The sequence below is a fragment of the Papaver somniferum genome, chromosome 7 (genome assembly GCF_003573695.1).
Source record: "Papaver somniferum cultivar HN1 chromosome 7, ASM357369v1, whole genome shotgun sequence".
NCBI classification, from domain to species: Eukaryota; Viridiplantae; Streptophyta; class Magnoliopsida; order Ranunculales; family Papaveraceae; genus Papaver; species Papaver somniferum.
Window position 1 is genome coordinate 118,753,552 of NC_039364.1, and position 16,776 is coordinate 118,770,327.

The following is a 16,776-nucleotide window of genomic DNA, read 5'->3' on the forward strand; positions in this document are numbered from 1 at the left end:
AACTTCGATGGCTCTCCAATTAATGCTACATGTCAATGGTTTGGAAATCAGAGTGGGAGACATGATGCTAAAGGGTCGCAAGCTGGAGAATAAAATCAAGGATTTGCAAGTATGATTCAGAGTGGAACGTATAACTGGCATTGGAGTGGAGCCGAATAGTTAAAATTATGCTTTATTTTAATATTTTTGAATTTGAAGTTTAGTTAATCTACTTATGTAACCGTTACATGTAATCAGTACTAACATAACTTGAAAGTAAATTAAAACTTAATTTGAGACGATAGACAATGATTAAAATTTAAAACAACTACATCATTATCTTACTCGAGTAGTATGTATACTTTTCAATACCCAAAACGAGATATCAAAAAATCCTTTAAGATTGCATAGTATGCTTCATAAGTAAAAATTCTTCTTTTTCATCTTCGTCATTCCACTTGAGCTTGCAATATAACATAAACATCGAACTCACCCCTAAGTCGATAATGATTAACAAGCCGAACCAAATCTATGAATTCTCCAACTTCCCATTTTATATCTTCAATTCGACAAAACAACCCAGCTGCATTGCGGTTATTGGGGTTACAGGTATCGTTGCAGAAGTTTTTATAGATTATGTGGATATAACTCATACTCATTAATCCATTTTTACGTCGTTCTGCATCCCTAGTCGGATAAAGAGCTACGTAGTTTCGATAAAGCGACAAATATTCATCGATCGTAAATTCTGTTGGATTAATATATGGTTGAGTTATTACTTAGAAAAATTCGTTGGTGTAGAAGGAAGGTGTGGTTTTGAAGTTCAATTCGATTGAATTTATGGAAGAGGGATTGGTAGCCGTTGGATGGACTAGCCGTTATCGGCTCAGTCTGAACCGGTCGGCTCAGCAGGAGACGATGCTCGGCTCTGTTGGAACCAAATCTCAACTATGTGAGAGACGCTCGGTGTTGATAATAACGACCGACTCATTCTGAGACGTGATGAGCAAAACCTTTTATTCGAGAGTTTGTTCATCCGTTTTAATGATATACAGTCCCAGTGCGGATGTACAATGGGCAAATGGCTTGGTTTGCCATGCTCATTGGAGTTGCCTTTTAAAAGCGAAGTTGGGTGTAAACATCAGAGCCTTTGTTTAAGTCGTCCCTGACACTAAACTAGAGTTGTAATTTGTAAACTAGTGAGATTCTTACAATTACATGTTTATCCAAACGTGTCCACAGTGATAACAACCACTTCTTGTGTAGTTACCAGCACAACAAGTTCTAAATTTACAGTTAGGGTTTCATCTTCACAGAATCAACACTTTCTGCTCAGCACCAGGTTCTCTCTCTCTGTCTCTCTTGACTAATTTGTTCTTGAAATCAATTTTATTTTTTCTCTTTATATCTTCTTTCATTTTGGGTGAGAAAGTTGATGGTAATTCTCACTGGGTTCCCAATTTTCATTTTGATTGAGACTATAGTTGCTTGTAGTTCTAGTATTAGGTTTAATATTCAAAGTGATATTTTTGAAAGGCAAAAGCAAGATAACTGAGGCAATACATAACTTGCAATGTTGAACCTGTCCCTTATATGTTGCTTTTCTTGTATCCAAATGGGTTTTGAGTACCATAAAACTAGGAATGTTTGTTGGATGGATAAGCGAAAATAGGCAGAGTTATATTCTTGATATAAGTCAAATTATATACTACAACAATGATATAAGCAAGTTCTGATTGTAGCTCAAAAGGAAATTTTTGAATAAGTTAAATGAGTTCTTTTGTGCTTGAAACATGTTAGTGCTGTCGTGTAAGGTTTAACTACCAAATTTTAGACCATGAAAGACCATTTGATGTTATATGTTTTTTGTTTTGACAACAATGTTGATGTTATAGGTTAGTTCTTCTTGGAGTGTTGCCAAGTTTTCAATAATTCCTCGTTTTCAAATACTTTTGCGTGTTTGAACTTTGAACAATTTGGGACGAAGTGCATTATAATACCTGGATTTTGATTGAAAATGTTATTTGGATTTGATCTGCTACACAGGGTGCACTTAGGTTTTAGTATGTTTTAATTAAATCCCTATTGGCATCACTTTCACCTGATCAATTCAAAGTGACACTCTGAGTTGCAGGTTATGACGAGTGTTTTATCAAATCACCCTCTTGGTAGGTCATTTGGAGTTTTGGAGAATTCATCAAGAGGAAGATTGTATAGGATTCCATATCTTGGATATTCAGCTCTGTCTTTCCCTTTAGGAGGATCAGTATTGGGTCAAGTCTCATACTTTTCTATTGATAATGGCACCTGTGGGAGGGCTAGGAATTGTGGACCAGTATACTCTACCGCATTGGGTGATAGCGCAGATCCGGATGACTCAGAAGACAAGAATCAAAAAGACGAATCTTCTACAAACAAACCTGCACGTGTAAGTGGATTTCCTTTCTGCATATATTGGATGCATAACCAAGGCTTTGTCAGAAGAAATGGTTGTGTTTGTGGGATGATCTTCATATTTAGTTAAATTTAAATAAAATGGGATAGTTCCACCAATAGAATCTGTCAATTCAACTTTCAGGTGTTTTCCTTGAATCATACTTTTTGAATCAAATTAAATCTCTCATTTGCCTTTTCTACACCTTTCTACAATGTGTTACGTTTTAACATTCACATTCTAGGTATCATTAAATTGAGTTAGGAATACAGTCTACTAAAGACCATCATCAGATTCTGTGGTACGTGTATGACCTATTAACTGTCTATAGTGGACGGTTACACATACATCTGTTACCTTTTGAAATCTGCGGTTATATAGACGTCTCTATGCTTTGTACTGATCTATCTCGCTCTGTCTCTCCCTCATCCAGGGTAATGATGAATTGTTTCGTGAGGGTCTGGAAAGAATTGTTGGAACAGATGATTCTGCCTTTAGCGGAATAGACCTTGCAACTTTAATACGGAACAAGTATGGCAGATCATATGACGTTCAGCTAATAAAAAAGGTACCTTTTTCCGTCATAAAACACTGAGTGTTGCTTGTTAATATTGAAATATTTTATTTTGAAACTTAGTTCCAATGTCTATTTTGTAATGAGTTTGTCCTCTTTTTTTTTTTTTGCAAATCTGTCTATTTCCTTCTAATACTCGAATTGGTAGCCAATGTTCAAAGTAGCTTATATCCACTTCATATGTTTAATTTTATGTGTTCGATTGTAGGAGTTCATGGGAAGAAATCTTCTGGCATTGAATGTCATGTGGAAGTATGTGGAACAGGTAACTCTTATCGTAACTGCAAATTAGAACAAAATCTAATATTGTATTACTTAAAAATTCTAACTTGTAAGTTTGATTCGTTGGCGTCCTTGTCCAGAGATCCTTTCCGTTGACAGAAGAAGAATACATATTGAGACTCGATGATGTGGCGAACACATTGAAATGTTGGGGAGCTGTCTCACATATTCGAAATAGCCTAGCAAAGCTTAAGGAGAGACCTCGGATGGGAAAGGTAAAAAGTTTGAATTCCATTTTGTGTAAATGTGTAAGATGATCACTTACAGTCCTTGGTCTATGGAATCCTTTGATAGGTCACTAAATATTGTTTAACATGTCTGCAACTGGCGCCTCTAAAGTTCCGAACAAATAGAAAATATTAATAAAAGCAAATTACAGAAGAGTTTACTTGCAGAAATTATTTGAGCAAATTGTGCACTATTTTCTTTTTTGCGCCTGACAAAATGTTGTTCATGGGTATTGTTTTCACAGGCAGTAAGTATTTTCATCGACATGGACGAATCAGGAGGCAGGGCCAACGAATGGATCTACAAGTAAGGAAAAAAAGAGTCTGATCAGCCCAAGTCTCAAGGTTAATGTTCTTGGTTCTTGTATATCACAGCTGTAAGATCCCATAACCATCATCAAAAGCTACATGGTTGCATGGACTCACTTTTCAAATTTCTTACAACTCTTCTATTAATGTGCACACCGACGAAAGTGTTGCTGTTTTAGTTCAAAACAGATGCTGGCAAAGAGAAGCATCCGATGCCTTTTGTTTTCTGAAGGGCAAATCACATGGAACGTAAAAGGCAAGTGTGTTACTTGTATATCTATTGTATAGTATTTTTCACCAACCTCTTTCCTTTGTATGATCTTAGGAATTCTTTACTTAAGGTACTGAATTATTTCCTCAATTTTTTTCTCCCTATTTATTAATAAAGAATGTTTTACATACATGTGGTAAACACTCCTTTAATATATACTCCCTCCGTTTTTTGAAAAGAGATACTTTCATTTTTTCATTTTAGCCTAAAAATAGGCCAAATTGAAAAAGTGTTTCTTTTTTCCAAAAACGGAGGTAGTATATGTATTGAGAGCACGTATTGAGAGCACTTTAGTACATCCTGTTTACAGATTTCATCAGAAATGAGGGGGTTACGTAATCATTCAGCAGGTTATCTTTCAGAGAAATATTAGTAACCATCAAGAGTTCAATAAGGAGACCAAAAGTAGGCTCTCATCGTAGTAACCATCTTTCTTCATTAATCATATGATTCATATCCAAGTTTCCTCTCATCTTGAAAATATATGATACAAATTAATAGTAATCACGTGCATAATACATTTGGAATAGCATCCAGTGATAGCAGTTTCTGTATCAATGGACAAAAAGCCTTTAACGTCGACAGGAAGAAGATGAAGCAGAAAGATTTAGCACAATATCTGGATGACCACATTGTTCACATTACACTACTCTTGTTTGTTGCCATTGTACAGACACTTGATTGGTTCACCTTCTAGAGCCTTCTCTACGACGTCTGGAGAAAGCCCAATCATTTCCAATGTTTTCTCCCAGACCCTGTTGGATGTTGGTAAGTTATGGGATTCTTCTGAAGGATTCGCTGGACGACATTCATAAGAGATGAAAGCACCAACAGGCCAATCATCTGATTTTAAAGCCTCACAATATTCTGGAACCTGAGGGTCAGTTGCTGCGAATAGAGTACTTCTAGAACCTGAAGCAGTAATCACAACGAATTATTACCCACACCCAACATATCCTAAACTTAAACAAACATTATGAAACTCTGGCAAGAGCATTGTTATTCCTGAACAATATGCAATACCAAGAAGGAAGTGAAAGACTAGTAAAAACAGAATGCTAGAATGTATAAGATACGTGAAAGAAGTGTGTCTATAAATATATTAAGAAGATTGGAAAGTCTTTAAATATCCTGAAATGTGCAACAGTGGAATGGAACATATAGAAATTACCAAAGAGAAAAAACTTTGCTCCCATGCTGCTACATATTCAAGATCAAGCAGTATCACAATCGACCATTTGAAAGTATGAACGACATCCAACTAATCTATCTAATTTAGTAATCATGGAAACACTTTCATTACCCCAAGTGTTTTTGCATGTATATAACCAGACTGCTATAGAGTGTTTGGTTAAACATCTACTAGATCTTGAATGATGTGGAGCAAAGAAGCAAGTTTTTCTCCTAAACTAAGCCAGTACTGTTCAAGAAACGGATAACTTACCTTCTTGAGGAGAGAAAATAAAATAAGGGATCAGATGATAAGCCGCTTGAACACATTTTGGTAGATCTCTTGCCTGTGTTTTTGGAACAAAGACAAAAAATTATGTAATATAACAGAATCAGAGCAAGTTCCTACATTTTAAGAGAGAAAATTTCAAGTGGTTTTCCCAGACTTACAACATTCGTATCGACTATTCCAGGTGATACACACAAAACACTAATTCCGGATTCAGAAGGCAGACGCTTCTGAAGGTTGCTGCTAAACATGATCTGCAACCAGAATACCATACTGACCTCAATGTTAATAACATCAAAAAGACGAAGCATCATTATTAAAAGTTCTTGTCACTCAAGATGATGCTACAAACATGTGATAACTGACAACTACTGAAATCTTAGAAAATAATAAAATTACACATGTATCTCATCAACACCGTCAAATAGGTAAGAGTGCTTTTGTTCATTTCCAACTTTTTGAGGAAGGAATTTCAAATAAGAATGATAATAAACCATTACATTATGAATGAGAAAACAACACAAAAACAAAGAAGTATACCGATCTTTAAAGACATTTTCGTTGATTATCTAAGAGAACGCATTAGAACTAAAAAACAGAGAAAGTGAGCAACCCAAATCTGGATTAATCAGCACGAGGATATACAGGAAACTAAGTGGACAATGGGTCTTCACTTACCCCCCATCATTGGGGTTTTAGGGACACACATGGTCTACCGAACTTCAGAAACTAAGATATAGAAGTAAAATATATGGGGGAACATGTGCTTTCAACCTTAAAGACAATAAGTCCTACAATACTAGATGCAGGTGTACCTGTGCTAGTTTGCTATTTGCGTATCCCATCTTACTCGAGTATTTTTTTCTCCCAGAAACCATATTCATGTCTTCTGGGTCAACAAAGCCAATATAATGCATCTGCAAAAATATAGTCATCAAGTTATTACTAAATCTTTCAATTAGAGTGAGACCTCAAAACAGATGAACTTTTAAGATACTAAAGAAGAAACAGATATTCAGAAGAATGAAGATTATTGATGAAAAAGAATTCAAAGACTGTAGATGCCCGTCAGTTGTTACAGAAGGTCGGTGTAGCGGTTCATTTGTAAAGGCTATCATGTTACTTCTTTGGAAACCATACTGCTATAATAAGGCCAAAGTTAGATCCACGATGCATCGATATTCTGAAAAGATAAAAATGAACATGTTGTTTGCCATCTTTTGAGCTTAGGTGGACTTCACTTTTTTACATCTAGGAGCTATTGGTGGTGGGTTATCCTACGATTGTTTTTTTTATCATTTTCATCTGATAATGGCCTTACTTTCCTTAGATAAACTATAAGATTTAAGGTAACGACACCTTACTATATGGAACCATGAATAAATGCCTCGAGTGAGATTCAACCTAAGAGCATAGCCCAACACTGGGCCTACAACATGCATAATAAGTAATTACTGAATACTGCACATGAGCTCATAAAAAATAAAAATGAAGGAAGAGTTTGCTTATTCTAATACTTTCTAAAAACTGAGTTTTATCAAGCGAAATGTAGTAATGTACTACTTGCTACACTGCAGAAGGTTAATGGGATCTGATAAATATTTACAGTCATCTCGTTTAAAATATTTTGGAGTACTTCAGCCAATATCAAAAGAAGTGTACTAATATATCTATATTTGGGATAGGCCATTAAGCAATGTACTGATACAACCATAAACTCGCCATTCATTAAGAGGTCTTTCTAGTCATTACATAATAATTATATAAGGAGAACACGTAGTGAAAGAACTTACAGTAGAGTTCACATTGACAATTCGGCTGGGAGATCCTCTAATAAGAGAAGGCAAAAGCAATACCGAAAGCAGCGCTGGAGCCAGATGGTTCACTTGCATGTGCTCTTCGTTCTTGTCTTTTGAAAACCGCTGTGGCCCTAACCATGAGAATACGAACTATATTAGAACTAGACTTGGACAAAAACTTTGTACGAAACCAACAAACTTCTGCAAGAATAACTACATCATAGATCCATTCAGACAAAATATGATTGCATACTAATGATAAAAAATCTTCAAAGTATTGTTTATCCCATACAATTTAAGGAGACAACCCATAATTTTCTGAAACGGATGTTGTTTTAGTATAATATCAGTTCAACTTATCATATACCAGCTATTTATACCATATGCCTTTCTTTATTCAGATCTTTTTTGGGTATTTTAATGTTAGATTGTCTATCACAGTGGAAAATGCATTATCAAAATCCCCCAGAGAGGCCAAAACCATCTCCCAAGACCACCTACTATATCAAGTGGTTCAATATCAATACAAGCTGAAATCTGATTGATGCACAAAGACATGAACTAATAGTACTTTTTTCAGATGGACATCCTATTAAATGAACTGTGTATCGGTAACACACCCTAGTTTATATCACAGATGTGTTTCTCAACTAGTGTAACCTACAGAAACGCTATATATTTCCACATGTACCACCATTTTCATACAGAATACTTCAATGTATTGGTAGAAATCAAATTGCTCTATGTTAACTGAAGCTTCAACGAAGTAACTTATAATTTTAACTGAAAGATGTTTAAGGACAAAATCAAATTTCAAAGAGCAGTAGTAGCTTCCAAAAAATTTCCACTCCCTTACTGTGATCAAGATACGAGCAGCAGACATTTTGCTTCTTGGTTAACAGGAAAACAGCAACAACCCATTAAAGATGGCTAAGCAAAAAAATAATAAATCAGAAACCAACTGTAACCTCATGGAGAGAAGAATTAGAAAGGGTCATCTGCACAGAGCAAAGTAATAAACAGTAAGTTAATACGTGGTTCCTCATACAAACCTCCAATTGAAAAGATGCCTGCATTATTTATCAAAACATGCAAAGGTACTAAACGTGTGTTCCACGCTTCAGCAAATCTAACGACGGAGTCAAAGGAGAGAAGATCAAGCTCCATTACCTAGACAAACATCCAGTAACCTTGAAAAGTAAGCATAACAATAACACACCTTCGTTAATAACTATGATATCTTAATCATCACAAAAACGGAAAAATTAGCATGCTAGTTTCTAATGACATGGATATAGAGATGGTTGCACATCAATAGAAAGCGGGATACATCAAGGCAAAATATCATTATACAGATTACAAAGACGATTTTACGAGTAGTGACCAAGATAAAAAGTTTATTGTTGGATCTATTCCTTTAAAGTGCTAACTGGTACAAGACACCCAGTTGATCCCAATACTTTTCTATAGAAATAATTGCAGGAGTAGCACCCAAAACTGTAATGCACATTATTGTGCATATCGCTGCAGGAACACATGCTTGCACCCTCTTTAGGTGATACCCTCTGTCACAAGGGTGCTGCAGTTTTTTTTAAAAAAAAAAAAAAACTGTGCCAACACGTATCAACACTGATACACACGTCCGACCCTGGTTGAACTTAACACTGCAGTCTTCATTATGATGTAAGGTTTCACAGAAAGCTAAAGAACTTTAAGGAAAACGAAACCGAATTTCCACCAATTCTCTTTTAAACACAGATATGTCTCCTTCTACCTAGAGCACGGTTGTTTTTTCAGCTTCATGGTTCACTTGTTGACTTCTCGAGAAGTGTCCAACACCACTTCACTTGAATATGTTTGTGGTTTTTCTTACTTGATCCTTCAGACATGGGAACCTCCAATTTTACCTCCGCTTAAAGAAATTCACCCTGGGGATATTTTCTATGGTAAGTAAAACATATAACCCTAAGCTTCATTCACTTATCAATAGGACATGTCTCGAGAGTGCGCATATACCTCGTGTAGTCATATGATGACCATGTGGAAACCTACTGTTCTTTGCAGGATGTGAACAAACAATTGCTAATCCTGCATTATTCTTTTGTGTAGGTAAATCCGTTAACAGACGTGATCTCCACAATAAAATGATTGATTATGTAGAAAAATTTAAGAGGGAGAGACTAGCAAATACGAGCTCTTTGTCTGAACTTTTTGTTTCATTCTTCAGAAAGGTATATATACAACTCAACGTTAATACCAATTTTATATTTGATAATGCTACTATGTAATATGGTTATGTACTCAAGTCAAATTCCTGGCAGTAAACCTTTAAACTTCTGTTGCAGTTCTCTACAATCCGAGAGATGGCAAAGGATCACGCCATTTGAACCTATTCTGGAAAATTGCAACCAAGAAGGGGCAATTTTTTCAGCCTTTATAGAATTTATCCATTGAATGTATGTTCTTCGACTTCATCCTTATCTGTCTTCTGTAATAGATGTCGAAGAAAATCAAAACTTTTGTTCTAACTCTAATTTAATGTCTTTTTGTTTGTTATGATGTTTTTGTTAGATTGACAACCCATTTCAACGAATAGAAAATGCTGCTCGGGCAGTTTATTATGAGAGAAGCAAGGTTTTTGAAGTATTCCAAAAGACCTATCAAATTCTCCAGTCTTTTACGTTTGAGGTCACTGTATCAGACACTACATACTGATGTCGGACACTGACAATAATACACATGCCATTGTTTCAGTGGTCATGCCAAATTTCTAAGAGTCGCAACCTATTAGTGCACCTTAACTGCAGTTACTGTTTCATCAGATTATGGTTGTGACGCCTTAATATCAACATGACCCAAAAAGGATCTTTCATTAGAAAGGAACTGTAGTTTTCTTGAGTATAATTACATGCTGGTTCCAGACCTCCAATAGTCACAGAAAGTATGGCCAACAGTTAACGAAAGCATCAGACTAAATACATTGAGTAGTCAAGGTAGGACATAAATTTTAGTCAAATGTGCAAACAGTGTCTCTATCTGTGTCATCAAGAATTATTCAAACTAGCATTTATAGTGGTAGATTACTAGATCCATTATCAAAACAGTAAAGCATATATCGTATTTAAGCTACGCAGGTAGGTATATCAGTCAAGAAAACATCCTTAAAGTCAACCAATGCATTTTGCAATGTGGTAAAGTTTTGGGAAAATACCTCGATGTTTAGTGGTAGACCTAATCCTGATGGCTCATTCTGCCACTTCTGAATCAACTCTTGAGCTGCTTTCGGCTTCCTAACAGCCATGATTAAATGTGCTCCTGCCTCGGCTAATTGCCTGTTAGTAAGAAAACCACTAGTTCAAACAAGCACAAGTACTACTTTGTCTAATCAATATTATGAAACCTACAATCCTATCATTCTTGCATTAAACAAAATACAATAATCATTCGGATATAATCAAGTTAATCAGCTCTTATACCCAATGTTATCAAACTCAGATAATCAAATCAACCCATTTTGAATAAGTAGTACGTCTACTAATACTAGAAACATGGAAGAATTTCAACATTATATTTAGAATTTCCAGTATAATTCTTTGAAAAATAAAATAATAAATAAACCCTTTAATCCTGTGCTATACAAGTAGCTGAATCAATGAGATGCGAGAGATACCTGGCAGTTTCAAGACCAATCCCACTAGTACATCCAGTAATGATGCAAGTAACATCAGTAAGAGGAGGTAAAGGTAACGGATTTTGCAAATGACTAGCTACAATTCTCTGAAAAAGCATTTCATGAATTAAATTAAACCATCCTCTTAACCATTCCATCCATCCTAATGCCTTTTTTACACTCCTTATTTCACTTTCTGATGATGTTGACGACGAACTCATCTTCTCTAATCTCTCTGTCTCTCTAGAATTTCAGCTTTGTATAGATATTATCAATCGTTCTCTTTTTCTTTCTTTTTTATTGAAAGAGGAGCAGATCTCTCTCTCTGGCACTTTCTGTTTATCTCATTGGAATATTAGTTGAAAGAAGGGAAATGCAACTAATATTCCAATATTATGAACCAGAACCAAGTTGATTGTGCGATTGCCTAGTTGGTATCAATGTAGTTAATATCGGATATCGGTTCATCTCGGCCGGGACCGATACACTGGTACGATTTTATATCAGGGATATTATCGTTGAAATATCGATATAATATCGGTTCTAGATTTAGAGACTATAATTTTATATTAAACATTTTCTCCACACATTTTCGGATAAGATATAATAGATAACATCAATTTTATCAAAAAAACAAAAGAGTAACTTTAGTAACTTGCTTCGAGAACTACATGCACCTCTACTACCACCTGGAAGACTTTCTTCGCCAAAATTAACCTTAAACTTTATAGAAAACGACCAATACCGTCTCATATCGAAAAATGTAGGAAAATTTCGTATCGACCGATACGGCCGATATTTGACCGAAACGGCCGATATTCGACCGATACGGCCGATATTATCGGGCGAATATCGTATCCCCGATATCCTTCTTATCGTATCGTTCTGGGCCGATATCCGAAATATCCCCGATACATCGGCCGATACGGCCGATATTGACTACATTGGTTGGTATTAACAAAGATCTCTCTCTCCTTGTTGATTGTGCGATTGCCTAATTGTAACCGATTCCTTTTAGTTCGAGTACCAAGTTGAACCAGAACCTGAGTTATTGTTCCGGTAATATACGAAACAATTGCTTACGTAGTTGTCAACCAAGGAAGCATGTGTTGCTAAATTGTTAAAGAGTGGTCGCTCTAGGTTAGGGCTGTCAATGGGGATCCGATAGCCGATAGCCGTTTCCGAATATCCGGAATTCGATAAGTTAATTTCCGGCATAACGGTAACAGATATCGAAATCGAGAAACTTATCGGAAACTTTTAGTGTTATCGTAATGGAACTGTATAACTATATTGGGAAATTATCGGAAATTTCTGGTACGTAATACCCTTTAGGTTTACTCTTTAGCTATTCGATTTCATCTCTCCTAAGTAGATATCGAAAATTATCGGATATTATCAGAAATTATTGGAAGTTTTCTGGATCATGAGTAGATATCGGAAATTATCGGAAATATCTGATATTCGATAATCTTATCGTAACGGAATCGGAATTGATTTTTAATATTCCGTCGGAGGTTATCAGATATCCGATAAGCCTTATCGTAACGGAACCGGATGAGCCAGTTTCCGTTTCGATAAGTTCCATTGACAACCCGACTCTAGGCACTCCTCCGAGCCTAAAACGAATTGACCTTGAGTGCGGCAAGCACATCTTTAAGCCGGCCATAACGTATTTGAGATTAAGGCTTTGTATTTATGTTTTTACGTATAACGCTTTCGACTCACAATTTTTCTTTATAGCTTGTTTGGATATCATTTTAGAAATTATTTTTTGACTTTTAGAAGTAAGCAAATCAGAAGTTTCGCAAGACGATTACTGAATGACTTCTAAAAGCAAAAGGTTAACTTTTTATGGAGCAAATTGTTTTTGCTTCTGATTTCTGGTTGGGATTAACTTCAACTTATAGAGAAGGTAATTCTGTTTGGCGGGGTATTATTTTAGAAGTAATTTTTCGACTTTTAGAAGCAGAGAAGCCATAAGTTAGGTTGAGAACAAAATAGAGGGTGTATAGATACAATAAATAAAATTGAAGTCAACTTTTATATTTTTCGAAGCCATTCTCAAATTTCGTTCCCAACTTAACTTATGACTTTTTGTTTCCAAAAGTTGAAAAGTTACTTCTCAAACGGAACTGGATTTGAAGTGGTTGCCCTTTAGCTAACTCGCGTCTACCCAGATCACTTAACCATTTGATTTTATATCTATCTGGTCGTATTAGATGGTGATGAATGTGAAAATCTGGTTGTTCCTTATCGAAATCAGCACCTGCCTTTGAAACTACACTTTACCAATACAATTTTGTGCCAACCAGCTTTACACATATGATCCTGAAATGACGAGGGTACCAAGTACACCACAATCTTTTCAATATCAATCCATAAGTTTGATACCTTGTGTGATCTAATATAGACAGAGATTGTCAAGAAAATAGCAAACCACGAGGTATACACTTGGTATATAGTAAGTCTGAAACTAAACCTGAAACTATAGGGATCAACCCAAGTTTTGGATTAACATACAAATGCAATTACTTTATTTATAACTTAAACGATTATAATGTGAAAAGTAAAGTAAAAGCACATAACAAGATTTTGTAACGAGGAAACCGCAAATGCAGAAAAACCCCGGATCCTAGTCCAGTTTTGAATACTCTCAGAATTAAGCCATTATACAAAGAACACTACCACCTTCTTATAGTTGAGACCAAGTAAACTACCCTTAGTTACCTAGTTTCTATCGGGAAATCGAGGTTGCATTCATCTCGAACATGCATGTTTCTGTAGAAGTTAATCCCATGAAACATCCTGCAACTAAATTTATTTTAGCGTTTATCAGAATATTTTTATGTAAATTATTGTTTTCATTAATGCAACTGATCCAATTCATCGTCCGATATGATTTGAGAATTTTATGATCCAGTTTCGTTTAACCTTGGTTGTATGTACATATATACCTTATCATATTAATTAGTTTTTTATCTGATATGGATTTGTGTACGTGGGAATGCCGAATTTACATGATGAGTTTAATTTTCGAATGAATACCGCAATGATAAGTGCATATTTCACATATATTTGGTGTCAATTCCATGCTAGTAATTGCTTGTATTCTTGCAAATTATTATATATTACTCTTGTTTTCTCTTATTTGTGTTTTATTAGGTGACTCATCCAAAAAGAAGTGAATTTGCGCTTAAGTGTGCAATAAAAGAAGCTAGCTACAAGTGGAGAAGGGCCAAAGACCAAGTGGAACTCGTTCAAGTACAAGATTTCTACTTTTTATTCTGTAGAGGACGAGAAGACAAAGGCAATGGAGAAAGAACGGAGTCATTCGGAGTTCGTATGAAGAAGTTATGGGAAAAACAAGAACTTGGAAGACTACAAGGCAAAATGGTCATTTTCCAGGACAAGTGCTATTGGCACCCCAACCGAATGTTAAGGGGCACCCACCTGTTAAGGGGCAGTCAAGTTCAAGGGAACTACTAAAGGCGGTCCAGTCTTTTACTTAATGGGGATGCCAAGATTCAAACACTGTTAAAGGCACCTGGCTTATTACTCAGGGCACTTCATCTTCCCTATTCCTAAACAGAACACGGGCAATGGCAGTCAGAACTTGATGATCATGATGGTGATGGATTTGATCAGCAGTGATATTCGAATTTGAATACATCATTGGGTTACTGAAGGTGAGACAAAGCTTGGGTAAGGGACTGATTTCCATAAATCAGTGGTACTCGAGTATGGGGAGAAATTAATCGAGATAATGATGATGAGTTGCTAGTGCTGTTCTCGGTGGTGCTGTGTTGATCATGGTAATGCTTCTGCCAACAGAGCATGGAATGGAATGGGTTGAGCAGTAAGAGTTGGATCGAGTTGCTGCTGCAATGAATTCGTCCAGCGATGGAGATTCGAACAAGGCACTGAGTTAACTGTCGAAGGAAGAAGAACACGATGCTGTGTCGAGAGAAATCGTGGTTCCATGATGATACACGGTGGTCGCTGGAGATGGACGATGAGAAGATGGTAGGCAGTCATGGAGCTGTGAATGACTGCAGTTGGAGCTCGAGTCTGCAGTGTTGATCGTTCTTCTGTGGTTCGATGAATACGGAGCTCGACAGTTATGCTCGAGTGTTGTTTGCTGCCTGATCAGTGATTAAGGCTGATGACATTTGCTGTAATAATGGAGCTCGAGTAATACAGAGAATGATTGAGACTTTATCTCATTCGAATATGAGGGAGGAGGTTGAGATGATGCTATGTTCTCGAACTTGAGAATTGATTTTGGTTTGGTGGTTCTCGGTGATTCAGGGAAGAGAAATTATTTCTCTGGTGGGACCCATATCACGTGGGAATGTTAGTGAAAGTTTGAAACTCTACATAGAGCAGCTTTTGGTGCGTACACAGAGCCTAGTTAGCAATTCGGGATTCGGTAAACGTACGGAACGGTAAACGTACGAGTATTATACGGTTTTGTAAAATTCAGATTCGGTCCAAAATTCGGTCAACGGGACGTGATTCGTTAATAATTCGGAACGGCATACGTACGTGTATAATTCGATTTATAAATGTGAGTTCGGTTCTAAAAATTCGGTATCTATATATAACAAATAATTTGTATTTATAAGGTCATAGACCAATTTTTATGCATATGTGTGAGTTATTTAAAGAAAAAATAAACTTAATATGATGATATTAATAATATATACAACATTAGTTATCCAAGAGGACGTCGTATGGTGGTTTAGATGCTTGGTTAGTGAGTTTGAGATCTCTCTCACCTTCACCTTCAAATCTCTTCAATCGTTTTTGTTTCATAAAAATTACAACACGTCTAATATTCGGTCGTGTATGCTCGGAAGGCAGTAAAGCCCAAAAAATGGAGTCTTTGAAAAGTAAAAGCTAAAGAATTTATGGCGAATTAAGCGGACGTATCATTCGGAATACGTAAAATTCGTGAACGGTTCACGAATAATCCGGGAATGCCACATAATATGTGACTTGGGTTCGGAGTTGCAAACGTACGTGAATAAGACGGTAAAATTCGTGATAGGGAATAATTCGCGAATGATTCGCGAACTTACTAACTAGGACACAGAGTGAGAAGACGCATGGTGGAGCCGACTGGAAAGAGACAAATTCTGATTTGTAGCAGTTAGCTTTTGAAGGTGATTTGGTGTAGTAAGGATCATCGAAATTGGATGTGTATCCAGCACCGGAAGAAGACACGTTGCTACACGGGTCCCGTTGAAGATTGAGCCAATCGTAAATTGTGTTGCGTCTGTTAAAATTACTCCGTGCAACACCGTAGTAGTGCCTTTTAGTCTCACCAACTGATTTTGTACTCGTTTCTCAAGTACGCGTCAGAAGATAAAAATGCTTTGTGCAGAAGATATACTACCAAACTACGTGGCGCAATTCCATTTGACCTTCTATTTTTATTCCCAGTGAAGTTTGCATGCGAACGAAGAAAGAGAGGCGGCTGGGATTTTTAATCCTTTTACACTACGGGTTTTGCGGAACGGTGGAAAGGTTTGGTCGGTTTGGAGGCTATAAATATCAACGGAAAATTTCATTCTAAAACACTTCTTCTCTTAGGATTAATTCCTAAGGAGGAACACTTCTTCATTGAGCCATTTTCATTTGTAGCGAGAAACAGAGCGAGAGCTCCTGGCTTTTACTCTGTTTTTAGTTTCATTTTAATGGATTCTTCTTTATTTATTTGTCAGTATTTTTTAATTATTAGTAATTAATTTTTTAATTGATTAGGAT

General features: G+C 36.2%; 2 protein-coding genes across 2 annotated transcripts; one reads left to right on the forward strand and one right to left on the reverse strand.

Annotated features, from left to right (window-relative positions):
* The first annotated feature begins 1,176 nt into the window (after positions 1 to 1,176).
* LOC113298244 lies at positions 1,177 to 4,178 on the forward strand. Its single transcript, XM_026546931.1, has 6 exons — positions 1,177 to 1,321; positions 2,114 to 2,407; positions 2,847 to 2,981; positions 3,196 to 3,252; positions 3,350 to 3,484; positions 3,742 to 4,178. Exons 2-6 carry the CDS (start codon positions 2,117 to 2,119, stop codon positions 3,805 to 3,807), a joined length of 684 nt encoding a protein of 227 aa, XP_026402716.1. The 5' UTR covers positions 1,177 to 1,321; positions 2,114 to 2,116; the 3' UTR covers positions 3,808 to 4,178.
* A 306-nt stretch (positions 4,179 to 4,484) lies between these two features.
* On the reverse strand, positions 4,485 to 11,409 carry LOC113298245 (dehydrogenase/reductase SDR family member FEY-like). Its single transcript, XM_026546932.1, has 8 exons — positions 11,005 to 11,409; positions 10,546 to 10,666; positions 8,387 to 8,504; positions 7,329 to 7,465; positions 6,351 to 6,452; positions 5,697 to 5,789; positions 5,521 to 5,593; positions 4,485 to 4,988 (listed from the first exon to the last, which is right to left on the reverse strand). The coding sequence occupies exons 1-8, from the start codon at positions 11,223 to 11,225 to the stop codon at positions 4,723 to 4,725; spliced, it is 1,131 nt and encodes a 376-aa protein (XP_026402717.1). The 5' UTR covers positions 11,226 to 11,409; the 3' UTR covers positions 4,485 to 4,722.
* Between the last annotated feature and the right edge of the window lie 5,367 nt (positions 11,410 to 16,776).

Excerpts from the sequence above, each read along its gene's own strand:
- LOC113298244 (XM_026546931.1), top strand. The coding sequence starts at position 2,117 with ATGACGAGTGTTTTATCAAATCACCCTCTTGGTAGGTCATTTGGAGTT. Across the intron at positions 2,982-3,195 it reads ACGTTCAGCTAATAAAAAAG|GAGTTCATGGGAAGAAATCT; the intron begins GTACCTTTTTCC and ends GTTCGATTGTAG. Across the intron at positions 3,253-3,349 it reads TGTGGAAGTATGTGGAACAG|AGATCCTTTCCGTTGACAGA; the intron begins GTAACTCTTATC and ends GTCCTTGTCCAG.
- LOC113298245 (XM_026546932.1), bottom strand. The coding sequence starts at position 11,225 with ATGAGTTCGTCGTCAACATCATCAGAAAGTGAAATAAGGAGTGTAAAA. Across the intron at positions 5,790-6,350 it reads CAAATAGCAAACTAGCACAG|ATCATGTTTAGCAGCAACCT; the intron begins GTACACCTGCAT and ends TTCTGGTTGCAG. Across the intron at positions 5,594-5,696 it reads GAATAGTCGATACGAATGTT|GCAAGAGATCTACCAAAATG; the intron begins GTAAGTCTGGGA and ends CCAAAAACACAG.